Source organism: Terrapene carolina, unplaced genomic scaffold, assembly GCF_002925995.2.
Source record: "Terrapene carolina triunguis isolate 2854851 unplaced genomic scaffold, T_m_triunguis-2.0 Scaffold58, whole genome shotgun sequence".
In the NCBI taxonomy this organism is placed as follows: domain Eukaryota; kingdom Metazoa; phylum Chordata; order Testudines; family Emydidae; genus Terrapene; species Terrapene triunguis.
Window position 1 is genome coordinate 3,513,110 of NW_020664409.1, and position 17,959 is coordinate 3,531,068.

The 17,959-nt window shown below is 42.6% G+C and overlaps 1 protein-coding gene across 1 annotated transcript in view; it reads right to left on the minus strand.

The window, feature by feature from the left end:
• Positions 1–9,340: 9,340 nt before the first annotated feature.
• Positions 9,341–17,959, minus strand: part of ADTRP (androgen dependent TFPI regulating protein) — a 39,514-nt gene continuing 30,895 nt past the window's right edge. The window contains exons 5-6 of the mRNA XM_029913925.1: positions 12,322–12,473; positions 9,341–9,453 (exon numbers count right to left, since the gene is read on the minus strand). Of these exons, the coding sequence (XP_029769785.1) occupies positions 9,341–9,453; positions 12,322–12,473 (265 nt within the window). The remainder of the gene's footprint in view (positions 9,454–12,321; positions 12,474–17,959) is intronic.

Here is a 17,959-nt window from a genome sequence, read left to right on the forward strand (position 1 = left end):
CCACTGAAGAAGAATTTGAAATGCACCATGGGCCAAGTCCTGGTGCCACTGAAAATAACGAACAATTAAAAAAAAAGGTTTAAAAAAGGAAAATAATGGGTGTTCTACCATGGACTTCAGTGGGGAAAGGATCTGTCCCTGTATTAACTGGATAAAATAATATTTTAAAATAAAGTTCCTGCAAGGACTTTGGAGTCCAGACATTATCTTCTCTCCCCTCCATTTTCTATGTCCCAGCCTTACACTTGCTGTTAGCCAGTTGGCAAATCACTCTGTTTGCCTTCTAGTTGCACTGGGTGTCCAGTACCCGGCAATGATTCATGTAGGTCTTGGCAAACTTTTCCAGCCTACTTACAGTATGGCAAAAGGCTCTGCACCTTTGCAGATGGAGATGAAGTGAATGCATCACATTATAGTGAGAAAAGAGGAGAAAATGTATACACCTTCTCAGGGCTATTTCACCTGGCATGTCATTAAATCAAACTATCTGATGCCATGTGGAAGATTAATGACAGATTTATACTTATTGCCCCTGAAAGAATTAATTGTGTTCCACTAAACATGTATTGCAAAATGGACAGAAACAAAGAACAATAAAATATAACTCTCCTGGGAACACCGTGAATTTGGAAAAGGGTTGTTTTTTTCCCCCTTTAGTGAAGTGAGAGACATTGGAATGATGGGTGAACCACAAAGGCATTTGACACTTAAGATGGTGGTCTGAAGTGGCCAAACCTTTAGAAGCCTCTCCACTCATCTTCCCACTCTTCCTGCCCCTTATCCTTTACTGTTAACGATCGTCCTCCTGCTTACTGAGAACATTTTAGAGGACGCTTAGTGGCCCACTGCCCTAACCTCCAAGAGCATCCTTTGGGGAGAGGCTATGAAGCTCTTCCTCCAGCAACAGAACTGGGTTCCACTGCTGCCCCTTTTCAGCTTCCCTGGTAGAATTACACCAGATTGCACAGCATGCAGGAAGGATCCTGACATACAGCAACATTCCTTGCACAATATCCTAGCAGAAGAACCATGTTAGACTGACCAGTGCAAACGGGTATCTCATGGACAGGAAAAACAGGAGGTACTTTTACTACAGTGGTCATGTACACTTCTCATGGGTAGTCACCTATCAGGGATGGTATGGGTTTACTTGGCCCTGCCTCAGCGCAAGGTGCTGGAGTTGATGACTTCTTGAGGTATGTTCCATCTCTATGTTTCTATGATTCTACATGCTGGCTGGTGTGTATTTATATGGTTGGTCTTCCCTGATGGAATCATGCTGGCTTGCTCGCTCAAGTGTTTGTGATTATGTCGCCCTCTAGTGGATGGCAAATAAAGAGGTAATAAGCCCTCTTAACACTGACAGGTGATGAAAATCCTCTAGAGATACAGGTCTGTCTTTCAAGAATAGAAGATCCAGACTCTTGAACCCCAGTGGTCATTTGTGGTTTGAATGACAAATATGAAGCATCTATAGAGAGAGAGCCACAGACTAGTTACACAACTATGGCTGACAGAGGAGACAAAGACAGACTAGGCGGTTGGCTCATGAGTGCTGAGACATTAATAACACCCTTTTAATTCCTGAAACTTGAGTCCTTTCCCCTACTGCAGATGTATAGAGCTTCTGGAAATAAAGTCATTATTTAACTAATGTAATGAGGATACCTTGCCCATTTACTCTTCAGATGTAAAGCGGGCAGAAATGAAGATATTTTCTAGAAAGAAGGGTCTTTTTTTTTTTTTTTTGTAAACTAAAAGTGGACTCATGTAGAAAATCTCGACTTGGATCTAGCATGTTAGTTTCTCAGAGACCACAGCCATTTTATAGTTTATGTAAAATGTGACTTTCTGGTGAGGCCCACCCCTGTATAATGCTAAAATTTGTCACTTTCCTCCCTCCAGGGAGGGTCACATCCTTACAGCTTATCATTGTAGGTACTACATTCTCAATTCAGCAGCAGTTCAAGGGAAAATGCAGCCACTAGAAAGCTTCAAGCTTGCACTCCTAGGTTACAATACCACTTTTTAACTGCACTGAGGTATGCCTTGCCACAGTGACTGTGCTTCCTAATAGTTCACCACATTGTACTAAGGAAGTCTGGCTTTACAAGCTGAAGAATGCAAACATAGCGCCCATAAAATGTGCAGTCCCTAAACTTTTTATACCTGTCTATGAAATAGCGTGCATACCATACAAACACTACTACACCAAAAGACAGTTAAGATTACAGTCATGTTCCATAAGCTCCGGCATCTTAAAATTTATTGAACTTTCTTTCTTTTTTCATGCACAAATCATATTTCAGTTAAAAATTCCACTCTGTTTCTACAGGCATAAATGTGCACTACCAATGACATGCTGGAAGACCTTCGATTCTGTAGCTTCACAGAAACTCCTGCGTGTGCAGAAAGGGATTTTTAAGCACTTATAATTTTCTCCAACTCAAATCTGATTTTTACTTGACCAATGGAAGGCACAGCTGCAAGCAAGGGACTATGACCCTGCTAAATGTTAAGTTTCAAACACTAATCACTGATGCTTCAGCGCTCTTTAAAACACAAAAAAAAGTTGCTAAAATCTTTTTCTAGCAACATGAGGCGTTTTTATCTCCCACAAGTATTGCCCAAAAAAAAAAAAAAACCTTTCTCTTTTTCTGTCCAACTGACAATAACCCTGCCACAGATCAGCCAAAATGATATTTGACAAAATTATAAGCATCTAAAATGATGGTTTAGAACAAAAATTCATTAGCATGCTTAACTATAGGCATTACTGCGTGTTCTGCCTGTAATAAAGACTGCATGAAGATTTGGTATACTATAACTGGTTTACAGGAACTCAGGTGGGATCACACAAATAATCTGTACATAGTAGCCCTGATCCTGCAAATTGTTCTGTGTGGGTAGATGCCTGCCCCTGTGCAGAGCCCCCATCAGTGGGGCCAGGGCCGGCGCAACCCATTAGCAGCGCTGTATTATTGCCTAGGCCGACAAGGCCTAGGCCTAGGGCGGCAAATTTTCAGGGGCGGAAGCTCCCCTCCACGCCCCGCCCCCCTGCTCCAGCTCACCTCCGCCTCCTCTGCAAGCGCGCCGCGGCATCCTGTTTCTCTCCCCTCCCAGCACTTGCGCCGCGAAACAGCTGTTTCACAGGGCAGGGAGGGGGGAGGAGGGGGAACGCCATGCACTAGGGGAAGAAGCGGGGCCAGGAGCGGGGATTTGGGGAAGGGATCCAATAGGGGAAGGGAGGGGGAGGAGTTGGGGCGGGGACTTTGGGGAGGGGGTTGGAATAGGGGCGGGGAAAGGGCGGAGTCGGGGTGGGGCCAGGGCGGCAATTATTTCCCGGCCTAGGGGTGGCAAAATTATTAATCCGCCACTGCCCATTAGGCAACCTAGGCGGTCGCCTAGGACACTACAATTTGGGGGGTGGCGACTGCGGCGGTATTTCGGCAGCAGGACCTTCCGCCGCCTCTGTGGGGGGCGGCATTTCGGGGCGGGACCTTCTGCCGCCTAGGCGGCAGAAAAGCTGGCAGCGCTCCTGAGTGGGGCTCTGTACAGCCCAGAGGCCCTCCCACATCCTACAGCTTGCAGGACTGGGAGCAGTATTTTCTCTGTCAGACTGGACTGTTGGTCCTTTAAGTCAATATTCTGCCTTTGGCACTGAATAATACCAGCTACAGCAGAGGAAAATTTTAAAAATTGCTTAATGTACCTGAGCCAATTATTCTGTTGTACATTGTGGGGAAGGGATATCCTTCCTGAGATTTGGTGACTGGCCTACATCTTAAAGTTTGACATCTGACTACTGGAGACATGCAAAAACTCCTGAATCTGATTCACAATGATCAGTGCTTGATGGACTTTCTTGGGAGTTCCAGAGCTTTCACAATCACAGGCCACACGTTGTTTGTGTTTCATTGTGAACTGGACAGGGCATTGCCTGTGAGTGTGTGCGAACTTGCTCAAACCATAAGTAGTATTACAAGAGTGTTCTTTGTCTGTACATATGTCAACAGTCAGTTAATACATAAGATGCCAGTAGATGACATGCAAGTTTATGTGGCCTACTTCTCGGGTTTTGATGGACCAATAAAATTACTTGTTGGTCTGCTTCACAAATGTCTTCCCTGATGCAAAGCGCTTCACAAGTCCTTAACATGGTGTGAGAGTGGACTCTGAACCTACACGTCCATACAGAAGCCAGAAAATGTCTTTCTTTGTGCAGCTCTTTACATCAGTTCTTACCCGTGGTGAAATCTTGTGAGGGGAACAGCCAAGTTGTTAGGAGACACAGGCTGGAGTTGGAAATAAAACAATACATTTATACCGCGACACACACTTTATTGTGAGGAGGTGGTCTTTTGAGTAGCTTTATGCAGTATAATTACTTATAGGGTGGATCGCCTGTATGTTTTACTATGGTATTGCTGTGCTATACTATAGTCCAGTAGTTCTCAACCAAGGGTATGCATAGCTCTGGGGGTACGCAGAGGTCTTCAAGGGGGGACATCAATTCATCTAGATATTTACCTAGTTTTACAACAAGCTACATAAAAAGCAGTAGCCAAGTCAGTACAAACTCAAATTTCATACAGACCATGATTTGTTTATACTGCTTTATATACTATACACTGAAATGTAAGTACAATATTTATAGTCCAATTGATTTATTTTATAATTATATGGTAAAAATGAGAAAATAAGCAATTTTTCAGTAATAGTGCACTGTGACCCTTGTGTATTTTTATGTCTGATTTTGTAAGCAAGTAGTTTTTAAGTGAGGTGAAACTTGGGGGTACGCAAGACAAACCAGTCTCCTGAAAGGGGTACAGCCATCTGGAAAGGTTGAAAGCCACTGCTCTAGTTTAGAAGTGATGGAGATGGCAGAGAAGGGAAACTGAAGGCTGAGGGGCAGAAGGTGCACTAAACCAAGGAGAGGAGTGCAGTGGGTCAGGAGGAGAAGGAAGAATGTGTCAGCAGTGCCACCAAAAAGACCTGTCTGCCAACTCTAGGACCATCTCTGAGTACGAGCTGGTTTGTCAGCTGCCTGTGCACTTTGCTCCAGAGGTGCAAGCCATGGTGTAGGTGGGACTCAAATGGGTACCACAGTCTGTGAAGACAACTTAATTCCCACTACAGGAGGAGTCTGAAGAGACTAGTGGGTAGCAGGAACTCACATACCGTGTTTCCCCGAAAATAAGACAGTGTCTTATATTAATTTTTGCTCCCAAAGATGCGCTAGGTCTTATTTTCAGGGGAGGTCTTATTTTTCAGAGCTTCGGGGCCTTATATTACAGCGAGAGGCAAAACTGGAAGTAGGTCTTATTTTCGGGGGATGTCTTACTTTCGGGGAAACAGGGTAGCACTGAACACACCCTCTAAATAAACATACATTGACAACTAACAAGCAAATATATATCCTATGCATGTTAGAAATACAATTGTTTTGCCCAATCCATGCCCAAGGTACTTTATTCCAGGTCTTCAACCCTCATGTAGTTAGCAGTTTAGTCCCTTGCCCCAGAATAAACCACACCTGTGTGCTTGCAGGCTAGCTAATCACAGCTAACTCTCTTAGTCCTTGTCTACACAGGGAGGTTGCATCAGTATAACTTTCCTTTTTCTAGAAACAAGGTGGGTGAGGTAATATCTTTTACTTGACCCACTTCTGTTGGTGAAAGAGACAAGCTTTCAAGCTACGGAGAGCTCTTCTTCCAGGTCTGGAAAGCTACTCAGAGTGTCACAGCGAAATACAAAGGTGGAATAGATTGTTAAACATAAGGAGTTGACAAATGTTCCCTTTTCTATCAGAAATTGCCCTGTGTTCACATACAAATTATTTTATATAATTTAGTCTCATGCCCTAAGCCAGGATAATTAAACCACTTTGGAAGCAACTTTAGTTCTAACTTCACGCCTTTGGTTGTATGCCTCCTTTCCAAGCAAGTTCCCCATCTAGCATCTGGGCCTTTAAATTTTAGAGAAGCAGTTAGCTGCAGGCCTATGGAAGCCATTTTACAAGCAACTATAGCTGACTACCAGAGGCTGCAGCTTCTTCTCCTGCAACCAGTGAGTGTTTGATCTTTTTTCCTTAATGTTTGTTTTCTATGTTAAGTTTTGCTCATTTCTTTCAGGGTAGATATAAGCCACTTGTCTGTTTTGTATGAACTTACCAGACACTTTATGGATTTAAAGCCCCCAACTGTCTTGCATGGCTTCTCCCTAAAACATGCATTTACATCTCTTGCAAAGTAGCTATCTAGTGATAGCCAGTAAGGCAACAGGCATCCCAGATAGATCCTACTCACATCCAGCTCGAAGTAGAGAAGTAAAGAAGCTAGAAAAGAGTTTGCAGGTCTGCTGAAGGAAAAAGAAAAGAATCAACTGTTTCTCCAAATGTTCAGATTGACACTAGAGCAGGGCCTACACCAGAACCTCAAATCATAACCCCCTCCTCACTATTTTTTGGGGAGGTTTGGATTCAAGGACTTTGATCTGAACTGCTCCGGGTGATTTTGTAGTCTGTTGGGAACAAAACCCTGGAGAGGACCATTTTGTCCTATTTTGGGGTTCCTCTTTCAGTTTGACTGGTGGAAATATTGTAAAACCTGTTGTTCTTTTGATATTTTCTACCTATCAGAAATGGCTCGTGCTTCACTTTTGGATGCACAAATGGGTCAAGTTCTCAGGTGGTGTGAATGGTTACCTAGTTTGGGATGTCCACATTACCCAACAATATTAGAAACTTTTAGCATTTAAAAAAAAATTATTAGTACTATTTTTTGTATCTCTCTGCCTTTACGTTTGGATTGCAGTGGCTACCTTGAGTCCAAGCCAAAGCAAAATGGAAAATAACATATTTTTAAGACCTCAAATGCTACATAAAAGAGTTTGTCTGGAAAAAATAAAACAAATTAAAGGTCTGCTAACTCTTGGCTGTCCAGATGTAGAAAAGCATATTATATTATCAGAAAGAGCTCAGAATGCAGGCTCAAAAATGGTACAGTGCCCATTTCTCTGCTGTGGCGCACAAGATATTGAACCTTAAAAATATCATGTGGTCAGGGCTGAACATTGTCAGTCCTGGACTTCGGAATAATTTCGGGGGAAACATGCATGTTGTGTGAGGAAAGAGGAAAAAAATTTGTGGCCAGTACTTTTAATTTTAAGAAAAGTTGTGGTTGCTTAAAGCTGCTCACCGGTTAGAACTGTAGGTAGTTTTGGGATAGATGGATAAGTGGGCAGAGTACAAGTGAGACTATTAAAGGTCTGTAATAGATGCAGTTCATCACATGCTGTGGGCATCAGGACTAGGAATCATCAAAATTTTACATTGCAATGTTTTTGGACAGAAAACTGGGTTTTTCACAAAACAAAAATTCACATGGAAGGTAGTGGTGGTTTTTTTTTTTAAACTGAATCCATCATAGATTGAAACGTTTTTGGTTAATCAACAAAAAATCAAAAATGTCCACAAAGAAAATGTCATTTTCTAACCAGGTGTAATCATGCCCACATATGTGGTATATGTGTGTACATAATTTCAATGGATAAGTATCCAAGATAAACTATATTTGATTGAGAAATTATAAGCAATTTTAAGTAGTCTTATAACTAAACATTTTATATTTATGTTGGCTAGGTGAACAGCTGAGCTCAGTCTCTGCACAGATGAGTTATTACTGACATACTGAGCTACTGATAGGAACAAAAGATGAGCCCAGTGTAACCAGTAGTTGTTAAGATAAAGGCTGAGAAGGTCTATTTCAAAGAAGAGAGGTAAAACAAAGAGATGAGGTTTAATGGCCAGTGATGGAGGGGGATAGTAAGGAGGAAGCAAACCAAGAGGGAGAAGGGTAACCTGATTGGGAAGGGACAGAAACCCGTTGTCATTGGCACCAAGGCTGGATATGGTTGTTGGAGAGGGAGAGAGAGACTCGACTCTGGGGAGACGACATGCTAACTGAGAGACCCTGGCAGCCTGCAGGACAGACACAAATCTCTAAGGATCTAAGCATATATAGTATTCTCTTTTCACCCAGTAGTACCTACAAGGCATAAAGGGTGGGTATAGTCTTTGACCTAATGTATTTTATTCTGCTTATCTTTGAATTACTTTGGTTTTCTTGATCTTCTAATCAGCTTTGCCTTATTTCAATTACCATGGTGCCAAGGAAACAAATTTCTAATTGCTGGTGAGAAGCAAGAGGGCGGAAAAAGTACCTGCCCTGGAGCCCTCAGTCCAAGGCATTGGGCAAAACACTGCCCAGTCCTACAGAGTGCCCTCCAGATGCTAACTACAGTCAGTAAGGAGCTTGGGAGAAGTGTGGTGAATTTCAGTAGTGACAGGCATAAGTGACTGAAGGGCACAATAATTATAATGAAAAGTTATCTCTATATTTGCCAATAGGATTCTAGGCATACCATTATATTTTTCCATAACAGTAAAGGTTAAATGGTGGCATAAAGTCACTGTCCTGCCGAGGGAGCAGAACAAAACAGCACCCTAATGGGAGTTGCAGAGAGGCCTGGCACCTCAGAGAGACCTATCACTTCACCCTTAAGTTCTGTGCAGCATTCACTCTTCTTTGTGGCACACCATTTCTGTTGGCCAGCCCAGAGAAGGGTGGCACCATGGCTTTGTATTCTCTCCACCCTTCCCAGTCCCCTTAAGTCTCTAGAACAGGGACAGCCAACTTTCGCCTGAGAAGGAACCAGAATTTACCTATGTACATTGCCAAAGAGCCACAGTAATACCTCAGCAGCCCCATCAGCTCCCCGCCACCTGCCAGCAGCCCTGTTGATCAGCGCCTCCCCCTCCTTCCCCATGCCTCCTGCAGGCATGCAGGAGACTCTGGGGAGATGGGGAGGAGCGAGGGCGTGGCAGGCTCAGGGAAGCGGGCAGGAAGGAGCGGGGGCCTTGGGAGAAGGGGTGAAGTAGGGGCAGGGCCTGTGGCAGTCTGGGGTTGAGCAGTGAGCACACCACTCCCTTCTCCCCCTCCCCCCTCTCCGGCACATTGGAAAGTTGGTGCCTGGTAACTCCAGCCCCGGAGTTGGTGCCTATACAAGGAGCCGCACATTAACTTCTGAAGAGCCGCATGCGGCTCTGGAGCCACAGGTTGGCCACCCCTGCTCTAGAAGTATGCAATCACCACAACATTAGTCCACAGACATTGAAAACTTCATTTAAAACCGTTAGGTTTGCTCTGCAATGAGAATGAGTTGGGCATTTATACAGCACCTTTTTTCTAGGAGGATCCTAAAACACTGTGAAAGCTCAGCAAACTAATCTGGGGCCAAATCCAGCAGTCTTTTTACATGGGCAAAATTCCCTCAGACTTCAGTGGGATTTTTGTCCCAGAACAAAATGAGCAAGGATGGAGGAAGATTTTGCTCTTGCATATTCTATTCTACTACAGGAATAGCTTCCCTCAGCCACTATCATGTAGTCACCTATAGGGTGGAACCAACAACCATTTAACAGTGCATGTCAAGGCTAGACAGTATTGTAGGCTTTGGATGTGAAGAACTGAACATGCATTTAAAATTACAAGAGCTGGGAAGAATGTAATTTAACAAACAGTAAGAATATTAACCCAGGACTAACGCCCTGTACTTGTGTGAAAAATGCTGTAGGCTCATAAATTATCACAAGAGGCCATGATTTTATGTCTGCTTTGAGTAATATAAACTATACAGTGTGGGTCAGATCCTCAGCTGGTGTAATTCAGTGGAGTTCTGGTCACTTTAATAGTTCTTCATTAGTTTACATCAGCTGAGGATCATGCTGTGTGTGTAAAGTACATTTATATATGCTCTCTGAGACACCCACCAGCACCTTCAAAATATGCATAGACTGAACTTGTCCAAAGTTCCGGGTATAGTGAGGGGTTGGACCTGGTGTTCTGGACTGGGTTTATCTCCGACCAACAGATCTTAGTGAAATTAATTTCTCCTTTTTAGCTGATTGTATTTAGTCATCAGTTCCAAACACACTTATTTGAATTTAATTTGATGACTGGTATGTTCCTTTTTCTTCAGTCAGTTATCTTGGGCATCAAATCATTTATATTCCACTTGTGCTGCTTATATTGATAATCCCCAGTTGTTGTAACTGACTGTTTGGGTTAGGAAATAATGGAGAAACATCCATGAAGTAGTGAAACTTATTCATATGACATGAAAAATAAATCTGTCTTGCACTTGTTTCTCTGAACAGCAAACAATCACAATAGATAAATGAAGCAAAAGGCTGTCTTTGAAAGAGAGTGAAAGCAGGAGCAACTGTTCTGCATGCTAACTGTTCTGCATGCCAGAAGAGAATCCCTGGAGAGACCTGGTAATCTGTAGTACAGGGTGGCACAGTTCACTGTTTGTATGTCTTTCCGAGGAACAGAGGCATGCTGTGACAGCGTACCCCATAAGGCTTTATGGGTGGGTGTTTATAAATGTATGTATGATATAACTGAAATATGTTTTGTGCTGCCTGTGCCATGTAACATATCTCCGTAAAGGTTATGGTCTACTATATCTATTCATCCTTTGTACATATATACCATTTTCTACTTGAGGTTAAGAATGTGGGCTGTATGCTTGCTTGATTTCTAAGTAAGCTTGGTGAGGCATTTGGTCAGCTTCTTTAGGAAGGAATTTGCCAGGTTAAGTACCTGATCGGGAAACACTTGGGGAACAATGCATCTTGGAATGCTCCAATCCACATAAGAAGTCTTCCTGGAGACATGCAAGATACCATGTGGACAATGGCGTCGGCCTGTAAAGACTGAGTCATGCAGGGGCATGTGACTTGCCCAGGTGACTCCAAAACTGCATCTTGGAGCTGGACTTTGCATAGGAGGGAGGAGGGGGGTCTCCTCCCACAAGAGAGAGTCTATTTAAACCTGGGGGAGACCCCTCCATTTTGTCTTGAGCTGGCAGGGAAAACAGAAGCAGGAGTAGTCTTGGTACATTGGGTGGCAGCTCCCAATGGGGTTTCTGTGATCCAACCCGTCACACATGCTTGTTTACAAACAGATCTCTAGCTACTGTACCTTGCAGTGTTTGCCATGCAATTCAGAACAATTTTTATTCCTTGTAGCAGAGATACTCTGGCCTTTGATCACAGATTTGGGGCCAAATTCTTTGCTCAGTTACAACTCTGCAGTCCCTCTTAAATCAATGGAAATGCACAGTTGTGTTTGAATGCAGGATCTGGCCCTTCATTTTTTTTATGTCTAGGCCTCTCTATGGCTACCTGCACCAGTCCTCACCTGGGGAGACTTTAAGCAAGAAAAGGCTTTGGCCAAGTTTTCAAACCTGGGTGCCTATAGCAGTCATCCTATTTGCAAAGGTTTGGAGCACCTGCAGCTCCTCACTGGGATCCAGAGTTACTCAGCACCTGTCAAATTCAGTCCATTTCTATGTAGGTGGACGTTGAGAGCCTAATTTTAGGCATTCTGGTTTAAAACTTTTGGCCTGAGATTTTCATGAGTCTTCACAAATTTGGTCAAGGATAAAATATTTTCAGTGAAAAGATCCCCCCTCCCTCTCAAAACTTGCAAAATTCCACCTTGGAAGAAATCACAAGTTTTCACACATTTGTCCTGAGTAAAATATCTACATTTCCCCCCCAACAGAAACCTTTTCATCTCAGAAACTATTTTTGGGGAGTGGGGGAAGGAGATGCAAAACCAGAGGGGAAAAAAAACTGGCTTTTTTTTTCTCACTGTATAACATAACTACCTAAAAGAATATTTTGTCTGTTAGGTGGGTTTTTAAATGGGGTGTTATATTTTTAAATAAATATCTTGGCTCATGCCACCAACTCGTAGCTGCAGAAGCAGAAAGGAGACATTGAATGGTTGGTTAAAGACCACAAACATGCCATTTATCATTTTCCCTTGACAGAAGCTCTGATACTTGCACTCAGGTCCATCAATGTCAGTTTTCTTTCATCTGTAAACCCTCCCTAAAGAGCAGCAGTCCATAGTTCAATAAATTCTACACATGGGTACAAAAAGTTTAGGCCAGGGGAATTTTGATTCTGTGCATCATGGTGTGAGAAGGAATCAGATTCCAATTATTGTGCTAGCAAAAGGCCCTTCTCCAGTTACATTAGGGAAAATTGATGTATCACCCATTTTGGGGGGGGGGGCGGTTATTACTTTAAAAAAAACTGGGAAGCTTTATTGGCACTTGCTTTGTGCCTGACTCCCCTTTAGACAGGCACATAAAGTACCGCTCCATTATTTGGTCAGCTGCCACTCTCCAAGCACATTTCAATTTTTCATTTGACCACATGTGAAAAACAAAAAGTGAACTGACCCCAAATCATACGGTTGAGAAACTCTCCAATGTTGTAGATCCAGACAATGAGGACAATGCTACTGCAGAAAAAGGCCGCTAGACCCACTGGGCTGAAAAAGGTGAAGAGAGGATATACCCACTCTCCGGTTACAGAGTAAATCCACAGGACCCTAGACAAGGAGAGAGATGATTTTTGGTTAGGAACATTCAGTTAGAAGACGAATTTAAAGATTTCCCATCCAGGAAGGAATATGTTATCACAACTATCATGGTAATGAATAAATAGATCAACTTACATTAAACTACTGATATGCAACATCTCCACTGGGCAGCTAGAAAGCTGGACTCTTTTCTGTGAAGCACACATGTCATTCAACACGGATTAGAACACATGCAGTGTTCTACCATGACCAGCTTGGTTCTATCATGACCCAACTTTAGTGAGTATAATGGTATTTAAGTAACTGAAGTAAGTCTCCTCAGTTGAGAAATATGGATATTTAACTATAATGTACTTAACTATATTGTATAACAGCAAATGAACTTTTAGACACATCTTTTTCCAACTGGTTGCCCTGGCTTTTCAGCACCCACCTAGATCAGAGACACCTGGGGAGAGGAAAATGCTATTGCTCATCTTTCTGTCCCTTCAGCAGTGACCAGTCCATCAGGGAGCGGCTGGAGGAGGCAGATTCCCTTTGTCCCACAGAGAAGGGGAAGGAAGAGCAACGGTAGGTAGGTAGGTAGAGAATGTGGTGGCATTGTCCACCCCTTCCCCTTCCTGGGCTGTTTGTAGGGCTTCATTCCCTTCATTCTGTCCTGCTTCCTCTCCCCTCAAACCCAATCTACAGCTTGCTGTGGCTACCAGTTAACTTGAGTTATTTGCATACTGTGACTCTTATTGGTCAAAAGAGCCTTAAAAGTTAATTTTTTGATTGATAAACTGTTGAACTTTTTTTTATAATACAACACATCTGTGGATAAGTGTAATTCAAATGGTACCTCACTCATCCGAATTGGATTATAATCTCAAAGGTAGTTCACTGAAAAGACACGTAACATAAAATTAGGAGATTTGCATTATATAAGGCCAGAAGGATGGGCTGAAGCTACATTTATCTGCTTTGCGGTAGTGGGGGCACTCACCCTTGTAATATATTCTGACAATGGAAGAAACTCATGCATTTGGATCACAAAGTCCTGAGTTCTGTCCCCAAGGGCTTGTCTATGTGGTAGGGTAACATGCCCCATGGGGGTGTGGTTTTTAAAGCAGACTACCGTGTAGCAAGTTAATTGGTCCATGTAAACCCTGCTGGTGTGCACAAAAGGTTCTCTAGTGCACTTTAATTTAGTGCTGTTTCAAACAGTTGAACAAGCCCCAAGTCCAGTAGGATTTAACTGGCAAGCATGGTATTCATTTTTGTGGCCATGGATCTGTTATAATTCTATTGGGAAGCTGAGCCATCTCTGTTGTCTCCGTAAAGCTGCCCCTTAGACTTTTCCCAGCACTGCCAGTAGGGAGATATTCTGGTGATTCCCGCCCCCCCCCCCACTGCCAGTGTTTTCATGGGAGAGAGTGTCACTCTGTGAGAAAACACTAGCCTGCCACTTGGCTGTGTGAGTCATGTCTCAGGATATGTGTGTCACATAGACACCCTACCAGAATTAAGATATGTTGCAAATCTGAGAAACAGGTAAATGCTAGAGAAAACAGCAGAAGTGTCCTTAAAGCAGGAAAACAGATCAACAGTAATTAGAGAAGGCACTGGTAGGACATAAAAGAAGAGGTGTGTGAAGAAAGATTTGTTAGCCCTCAGTAAGAAGGTTGATGGGAGAAACTGGTGTTGCTGGTAATAGAGTTTTATTGGGCTGAGCTTGGAAACATTAAGAGTAGAAACTAGTTTTATAGATCCATCATAGGTCCTCTGATCAGAGGAAACAACTGTGGTGTGAAATGACTGAGGAAATAAAAAAGCCTATAAAAAGGCCTCAATAACAATAACAGGAAATATTAGCTACAAGACACTAATTGAAGTCTCAGTGGGGAAAATGATGGAGTTGGCTTTTTTATTATTATGTAGAGCCTATATGTATTTTTTTCAATATGATACACACATCTCAGCCAATTACAAAGGCAGTGATCCTAGTCTTAGGTAGTAGGAGATTAGATTGTGCAGATCAAATTTTTCCAACTTGGGTGCCTTTGGACAGGCACCTAAATCGATTTTTTTATGAACTTCAATAAGTGGCCTGATTTTCAGAGACACCAAGCACCATCATCTCTCACTTGAGTTGATGGACGTTGTGAGTAATCTGGCAGGCTGTTCTGGTGCATAAATATGTATTTGGTTGCCTGTCTTTGGGTAGCTAAGTTTGAAAATTTGGGCTACAGTGAATAGAAACAATGGACGGAGAGAACCAAATTTTTAGCAGACATCTAAAAATGCACTATCAAACTTTGCACCCATTGTACAATTGCACATTTTGTATGTGTGATTATCAGTTCAACTCCCATACAACAGTCAGATGCCTATTATTTTGAAAATTTAGGTATCAATTTAGAAATGGAATAAAAAGTAGTTTTGTGATAAGAAATAGAATAGAGTAGGAAGTGACAACAAAGAGTTCAGGGTAATCTTGAAGTAATGTTTGCATTTCTGAGCAATTATAGGAAGGGTACAACTTAGCTGATGGCACAGGGGTAGCAAGTGTACCAAAACACTATAGGATTTGGGGGCAGCATGTATAAATCAGTAAGACTTGATGTACCATAATAACCTAAAAGGAAGAAGACTTAGGGTTTCTCCTGTCCTCTCGTTACATGTGCCTAATTTCCCCTAATCTTAATGGGACCTATACTCTCATTGAAGGAAGAAAACTAGTCCCTGAGGTGGTATTCAAAGAGATATGTAAGATCAGGAAAGGCAAAGAACGTATTGGTGCAAATTAGGTATTTGAGATCATGTTATTTCAAAATGAGAAGGCCATGAACTGAAGATGAGCACAGGTATCTAGCACATAATATAATTGAAATGTTTTAATTCATCATCAAGATGGAGTGGACGCATTACTGGAAAGTGATGGAGTAGAGCCCCTCCATTTATTTACTTATTTTATTTAGTTATGGCTTAAGATGCAGTATGCACTATATGATTATTTATATTTCCTGAGCTTAGAAAGATGGTATGATCTCGTCCACTTTATGGCCCAAGGTACATTTCTGATGATTGGCGCCTATATTACTGTCCTCTTTGTGTTACATTGATTTTACAATTGAAATGGAAAAGAGCAGGCTGTTTTTAAGGTCTAAAATTGGATAACATAAGAGTTCAGAGATACAAGCTTTGGCATTCCAAGACAGGGAAGAAGATTACAGGCCAGGTTTTTGAGACTTTTAATTGATTTCAGGAGGACTACTTGTAGAGTAACGTCTTACTCAGCATGAGAAGGAGTATCAAAATCTGTCACTACAGGAATTCACTAACATGTCTGCCAGGTTTCTCACCAGACCTGGCAGCCTCCCATGGTTGGAAACCACCCCCCACTTTTGAGTACAGCAAAAATAAATTTCTGTAATAAAACCCCATGTGGAAGCAGGACCTTGAAGAAAGGCACATGCAGTGGGAAGCCATTCTGGCTGCCCTGCTTGACTCTTCCCTTGCTAATCCAGCACCTCACATGGCAAATGGGCCACCTGAATCCATAAATATGGAGGAAAGGGGAGTAGTAAAGATGCTACTTATGGAGCATAAGGCCACATGATTGGACTATTGATGGTTCTGCCACATCAGTGAAGGCAGCAACAGCGAAGTGTTGGCACCTATAGGCTGGATGCAGAGATTTAAAATGTAAAATGATGTTTTAATATAAAGACTTTGGAGCTGAATGCTCAAAAGGAATTAGGCTCCTAACTTCTGTTTAGACCCCTAATTTCAATTGATTTCAATGGAAATTAGGAACCTAATTCCAGTTGATCATTCAGCTCGTTTTGTTGCTGAGAACCAAGGTGAAGAGATAAAATGAAAGGTTCTGTGCTATCTCCAGGAGACAGAAAGCACCAGTATGGAGATTGGCATGAATGTGCTTGCAACAGCAGGAAACTGGAATACAACGGGCAGGACCCTACAGAAGATGACACAAGGGACAAGTAACCGATAGCCATCTGCTTGGGGGCCCAATAGCCAGGATACCGAGTACTGTGATCTGTGCTTACTTTGTGCCAGGGCTTGCCAGGGCTGAGCCCCGGCACCTCTAGGCTTGGCAGTTCATAGCCCCAGCACCTCTGGGTTTGTTGCGTCAGTTATAAAAAAAAAAAAAAAAAAAAAATTGCTTGAGTCCTGGCACCTCTTTCATTACAAATGAAGCGCTGACTGTGATGTACTAGAAGCTGAAGACAGCATCAGCTCAAAGGAGACTTTGGGAGAAACCGCTAGTGCAGGATGTGACTGGAACTCGGTTTGGCCATGGTTGGCCTGGTTGTGATTGCTGATTATCTAGGATACTGAGTCTTCCTCCAGTGGGCACTCCCAGAGTGGAAAAGCACTCTTCTTCTTTTCAGTGTGCAACATCTGAGACCGTGACCTCCACTCACTGGAGCATACATGGGTTTAGGGCCATGTTCTCACATCAGACGATACTTGCTGTGGGGTTTGGCAAGTTGATGTTTTTGTGATCAAAGCATACCCCCACCAAGAAGTCTGGATAGTACTGGCTTAAAACAATTGGGTTTGGGTGACAGATCTCTGTCCTGCCTCTAGCTGAAACCTGGCAGCTCCATATCAGATTCTTTTGTTGTTACAAAACAAAAAAGTGATTTCTTCTCTGGTTTATTTAGGTCATTGTGGTAAGGGTGGCTGCCGTTGAGGTGAAGTTGTGTGGGCTAGAGGGCTCTGCAGGAAATGAAAATGCTAAAAACTTGCATCTCATGGCGTTATTCCTGTCCCAGGGAGGTGGGACAAGTTCACAGAAGCACAGTTTGATCACGAAGATAGTAAAAGTCACAGCGCCTCAGAAGAGAACAAAATGTGGTTCAACACTAAGTAATGCAGCAAAATGGTACATAGGAAAGGAATTTGGGATGCAATGATCTTAATCTCATTAAGGTTAAGATTAGATAAGGATAAACCGTTCCTAATACACGATCATATAATGTAGTAGCAAAGTCCAATATTTCCAAGCACTATAGAGGGATCTCAAATCATAAGTGCATTTTGTCTGTACAGTTTACATTATATTCTGGGTTTTCTTTTAGTGGGATTGAGGCAAATAATTTAATGACAAAAGCAAGTTCATTCAAACTAATGTGTTCACTGCCATAGGTAAGAACTAGTAGAAACAAAGAATTCCCCAAGTGCTTCCTCCTTTTCCAAAAGATGCCTCACCTGAACGAGAAACAAGCTTATTCTCCACTTTGTCCTATCACCCTCTTCTGAATCGTCCATTCCAGAGGCCAGATGCTTGGGTCCGGCCCTTCTGCATCCAGCACAGCTCAGGAAGTTATTTTTATTATCCCACCAGCAGTAAATCCTGAAGCCACGAGATGCCAGTCTGAGACTGAGGTTCAAGTTAGAGCAGCTTCAAAGCTGTTCTAAATTTTGGCAGCTGCCCATAGTCCCAAGGAGCTGTTTCAGCAGCCAGGGTTCTCGCTGGCCATGCC